The sequence below is a fragment of the Dreissena polymorpha genome, chromosome 7 (assembly GCF_020536995.1).
Source record: "Dreissena polymorpha isolate Duluth1 chromosome 7, UMN_Dpol_1.0, whole genome shotgun sequence".
Classification (NCBI taxonomy): Eukaryota; Metazoa; Mollusca; class Bivalvia; order Myida; family Dreissenidae; genus Dreissena; species Dreissena polymorpha.
The window spans coordinates 99,596,827-99,602,676 of NC_068361.1; the positions used below are offsets into that span (position 1 = coordinate 99,596,827).

Consider the following 5,850-nt stretch of genomic DNA (forward strand, 5'->3'; position numbering starts at 1 on the left):
TGATATTTGCTGTTTGCTATTTGTATACTTTTCTCGGAAGAAAGTTGTGTTCGCTATGGTGGAGATATAATATCCCCTTCGTTTGTTTTTGTAAAACTACAACACAGTTGTCACCACAAAAGAAAAGGAGCAATTTAACGAAAGTGATGAAATACATTATATAATAATTCCAACTTATAAATACGTTGAGGACAATGGGAGAAGGGAGGGACCGCTTTGTCTCCCCTCGCGAGAAGCCAAAGAACGTATTAAATACAGTTACAGTCTGTGTGTTTAATGGTTAAAGTTTTATATAATGGCACTAGAGAAAAAAATGACGATAAATTCTGCATAATCTCTTACTACTTTCACGTATAAATTGAATGATAACGAAGAATCACAAATATCGAAAAAATACCTTACATGCTTTTTTTTATTTACTGAAATACATTCAGTTTTTGGGTGGTATTTTCCAGTGGGTGGAAACTGGAGTACCCCACCTGTCCCCTGTGATAAAATCCAACCAAAATCACGCCGGATGTGTGAATTGAGTTCATAATATAAGGTTAGCACAGCAACATGTACAAATGTTTATCGCCTAGGCTTGTGGCAACCAAAATATGCCTCACTTTCAGTTGCGCCACTGACACGGACCTGTTTCCGAACTTCTCGCGTTTCAAGCGCGGTTATCTCATGAGCGAGTTCGGGGCCTTCCGGTCCACCAACTTAGAGGGAGGAGCGATTGAGATGAACTTTACCTGTGTGCTGCAAGTCTGTAAAGGCGACTGTGAAGAGGTAATCCAACTCACGAACATTTAAGAGCCGCTTCTGCTGCGGCCAATTTGAAAGAAAGGTACTAAACTGATGATTATGATGATGATGATGATGATGATGATGATGATGATGATGATGATGATGATGATGATGATGATGATGATGATGATGATGATGATGATGATGATGATGATGATGATGATGATGGTGATAATGTTGATGATGATGTTGATATGTTGATTATGATGATGATGATGATGATGATGATGATGATGATGATGATGATGATGATGATGATGATGATGATGATGATGATGATGATGATGATGATGATGATGATGATGATGATGATGATGATGATGATGATGATGATGATGATGATGATGATGATGATGAAGGTGATAATGTTGATGATGATGTTGATTATGTTGATTATGATGATTATGATGATGATTATGATGATTATGATGATTATGATGATGATGAGCCTCGCTCTTGGAAAACGGGGCATAATGCATGTTCGTAAAGTATCGTCCCAGATTAGCCTTTAGTGTATGCTACGGCTAATTATGGACGACTATTTTTTTAAATGGATTTTTGGTTAAAGGGACGTCTGATCTAAGCAAAAACCAGTCTAGTCTGCGTCGGCACAGGCTTATTTGGGACAATACATTACGAACATGCATTAAGCCCGGTTTTCCCAGAGCGCTGCTTTTATATAATGAGTTAATTAAAAGTTCAGTTTGACATAAACGTATTATTTATGAAGTCCGTTAAATGGAATAATTTCTTCTCAGAAAGAAGATAACGATTTATACTGTAATATCTATTTTAACTGTTTATTGTAGAGAATAAGGGATGTATTGGTTTCAGTAAGATTTAATACGGGAAGTCTTTCATTGGATTACGAGATTGACCTCTCCTGCCAGATAAAAAAATCTTATGTAAGATAAAAAAGGATTTAAACTTGCATAATATAGATGATAACGTTTATTACCGTTTCTATCAAAGTCTAACTGCATGGGCTATGCCGGTTGGGGACGCAAGAAGCGAGATGTTACGCCTGTCAACGTGATAGGAGAAATCAATGCATCGAACAAAGTCCCGAGCAAGAAAGAAAGCGTGGGGTCCATTGGACATAACATTGCCAAAAGACAGACGGAGGATTTCGATATCGACGTCGGGGCTCGAGTTAAAATTGTGGAGAAATATTCCGAAATCCGTGAGTGATTTTTACTTTAAAAAAACTAAATACCGTGTAAATGTACACTGGACAAAGTTAACTGTTTGATTATCAGTAGCATTGTTTCACCATTTTCAAAGCTGTAAGTTATCTTTACAATATTAAACGACACTTTGATAAAGGCGCTTGAGAAGTATTACAATGAGATAAAGGCATATTTTTTTCCTGACATGTGATGTGTATACTGTTTAAATCGACTTACCATAAACTCATGTAACTTTCACGTTTTTAATATAGCATGTCTTACTTTACATTATTGATTTTATCTATATTTCTTTATTACAAATTACAATCACTATATTCAGAAATCATCACAGAAGAAACGATGTGCATGAATGGAGCAGTACTCATCACCACTATCGTGTTTCTCAGCACGGGGGTAATTTGCTTAGCAGGGTCCACTTTCGTTTTCTACCGGAAATTCGCCAGTGCGCATGCTCAGGCGTTGTTAGGACAGCGACAAAGTGATCTTCCCGTTCGGAACGACTCGGCTCCTTACTATAGTATTCCATTCGACAAGAACATTTAAAGCTTTTTTTATAGATGTTGTCTGTTTTGCTTGTTCACGTCGGTATATTAATGGAGAACAAGAAAACATGTAAACAAAAAAATGACTTATATTTTTAACATTATAATGATAAATAAAAATGTTCATTTATTTGAGAATATATAGTTTATTTTAGGACAATATTAAATAGTGATTTATACACACAAAAATATTTCTTTTTGATGTGCATGATACGTTTTTCATTTTTTAGCTGTCAACTTGCAATATGTTCCCCATTTCGACCACACTAGCTTTATTACGATATAAAATCTGACATGGATAGTTTTTTTTACACGTGAGATAAAGACTTTACATTCAGACCAACATTATTATAGGTTGGTTTGATAACGGGATTGCGAAGATTATAACTGTCATCGTGTAATAATTCGAAATATTGTTGAAAAGTCGTGTACGATTAAAGTCGCTGACGCACATGACATATAGGGCGACAAAAGCTTTAGTGACCGATGGCACGCGACAGTTTATCGAAATGATTGGATGAAAATCGTCCAAATGTTCAAATATCATGTGACAGAGAGAATTGCCTTTAATCACGTTACGTTTATGCATGTTGATTATATTTTGTCTGACTCAACAGTCGACTGTTGAAGTGGAAGTAAGGCTGAAACAGTTTCTATATCGATCTTATCAACACGAGTATCTGACGCGACCCAAAAGCCGCGCTAACAAGGTTTCGATTAAGCCATATAAAACCATATCAACGGCCCTGGCGGCAATTATTTTCAGCATAACGGAACTATTTTTTAAAATCTTCATTAGAACAATTGACCTGATGACATTTCCATGATTATTAAAACCAAACATATGACTAACAGAGTGTTAACAATTTTCTCTATAGCCATGTACGAACAACACTCCGCCTATTTGAGGCAATGATTTTCAACCAACCGCAGCCATTTTCAATATCAACCGCGATACAACTCCTGCAAATATTCAGACAAAGTTTCATAGAACGTGGACAAAAGTTGATACTTGAAGAGTGTTGAGAAGGTTTCACTACAGTCATATAAAGAATACTTCTCTTACATTTGCGGTCATCAATTTAATCAAATACAGCAATTGTAAAGTCAGCAAAAATGTCATTAAAATATGTTGAGCAAGTTTAATCATGATTTGACTAACAATGTTACTCTTTTAGTTTAAACATCGTTGCATTAGAGCCTTGTAATGAAACAGCCCCGCCTAACAGGCGTCCACGCTTTCAAATGAACATACAGATTTGATAATAAGACCGGATTAATATCCCGGAATGACAAAACGCACATTATGGTAGGGTGGAGCAATAAAGAAGTTCCGTTTGCGAAAAGATTGTGTTTTTTTTATTCAATTTGAAATATGTTTTTCGTTTTAAAACATTCCATTATACCTAGTAAATTGCTATCAACGTAAATGTTGTAACGATTTGAAATATTATTGAAATAAGAACTACGTATTTGGTGCTGTTATATTTAACTCCATATGATTATTTGAATAAATAGCAAACGGCACCTGTTTTTGAAGATGCGGTAATCAAATCAGATACAAGCAAAATAAGCAAATAATAAGTGGATGCATTTTCTTACTTGTTAAATTATGCATACAAATGTATTTGCACTTCATAGCATAGACCGATGGATGCATCCACATACAGAATTTTCGCAAAGCTGTTCGCGTCTTCTTGTTAATGCATATTCACTTTCTAGTTTTAGAAACAGTGCAACACATTATGACATGCTGTATAATCATGTAGAACATGAAACCATGTTAAGACTCCATTACATCTAATTGACAATAATTCGCTTTACAATAAATGACACAAAATGTTAAAACAACGATCTAAAATGGAAAGGGCAACAACAGCAAAAAAAATGTCATTCAAAAAAAGTAGACAAATTAAGCACAAGGCAAGTCTGTAACGAATCAGAATCCGTATAGTCAGAATAGTCTGATCCATAAAAATATAAAACATATAACACAAGGATCATCGTTGGACTATTTCGATGACAGTATAGCAAGCAATTAATAAGCAATTCATGCGGATACTGAAAAATTTAAAACTTGTATACGAAATACAAAGCTATTTTATATATATATATTTTGCCATACGAGTGATTTGTGATAAAATGATCAATATAATCAAACAACCCATCTTAACGACGGTACATATTTTCTGTCATTGTATATGTATTGTGTTGTTGATTATTGAATGACATTAAGGTAAACAATAGTGACATTTAAGGAATCCTGCATTTTCATGCGATCTACGCATCACTTACAAAAGATACAACTTACATGTGTCTACTAAAATACTTTAAAAGTTTATTCCACACATTGCATTTCAGATAATCTGTTTCTTCGCGTTCATCAGCTTTTGACTTCTTAGTACCGACAATATAAACTCATTACATGCTTAAAATGAATTAAAATTGAACCAATACATAGACATGTTAGTTCAAACAAAATAAACTACATATTAAACATATTAAATAAAAAACCCGGATTGCTACCAGAACATTTTTCGGCAAAAAGGCTGTACAGGAAGTGCATGTGTAAAAATGAAATTGAAAATAATAAAGTTACAAAAGAAATATCGAAGGTAGATGTTATTTTACAGGAATAAGTAAAGCATTATAACACAATTCATTCGTTGGCCTGATGTTGTTAAAAGTATGTGTTTGTTTGTGTGTTTTGTTTCGTTTTCCTTAAACATAAATGTTACTATTTTTTTTACAATCCGTTATTTATTTTGAATTGGCAACGGCAACTTTTATTAAAACAGGACACATGCCAATAAACATCATGTTTTCAGCGTTCAATTGGAACGGGTAAAGTTTAATAGCTGCTCCGAATTTGTTTTTAGTATACACTGCAAAAATGTTCAAACATAGCGATGTTATACATAGTCTCGACATCATAATTCTAATTAATTTTAAGATGTAACAACTGAAAACCCGCGTTTATAAATGCGCACCTTTCAATTTACAACAACATGCTACACCAGATTTATAATTTCCCGCAGAACCATGCTTGCGTTCGGTCTCTTAGCTGAACTGGAATACCAGCATCTCTCTACACAACGTGCCAGCCCCTCTGGCATCGGTTGATTTACGGTGCAGCTCGGACGAGGCAACGATTTCAATGATTTCTTAACCACTTGGCTGTCTGTATCGGCTAGTCTAAATAAATTGACAACAACAATTGCCTCATGACACCGAATTTTAACGTTATATCTCACTAGTCATGAGTTGTAAAAATAAATACCAACTTTTTTTTACCTTTACTTAAGTATTGACTTGGTAACACTGTC

General features: G+C 34.6%; 1 protein-coding gene across 1 annotated transcript; it reads left to right on the top strand.

The window, feature by feature from the left end:
- Positions 1-688: 688 nt before the first annotated feature.
- On the top strand, positions 689-2,690 carry LOC127837972 (uncharacterized). The gene is made up of 3 exons (XM_052365448.1): positions 689-774; positions 1,765-1,975; positions 2,302-2,690. The coding sequence occupies exons 1-3, from the start codon at positions 727-729 to the stop codon at positions 2,523-2,525; spliced, it is 483 nt and encodes a 160-aa protein (XP_052221408.1). The 5' UTR covers positions 689-726; the 3' UTR covers positions 2,526-2,690.
- The last annotated feature ends 3,160 nt before the right edge of the window (positions 2,691-5,850 follow it).

What these genes read in the sequence shown, in the direction of transcription:
- LOC127837972 (XM_052365448.1), top strand. Translation starts at nt 727, where the DNA reads ATGAACTTTACCTGTGTGCTGCAAGTCTGTAAAGGCGACTGTGAAGAG. An exon ending in GTAAAGGCGACTGTGAAGAG is followed by an intron (nt 775 to 1,764) that starts GTAATCCAACTC and finishes TTTCTATCAAAG; the next exon opens with TCTAACTGCATGGGCTATGC. An exon ending in GGAGAAATATTCCGAAATCC is followed by an intron (nt 1,976 to 2,301) that starts GTGAGTGATTTT and finishes CACTATATTCAG; the next exon opens with AAATCATCACAGAAGAAACG.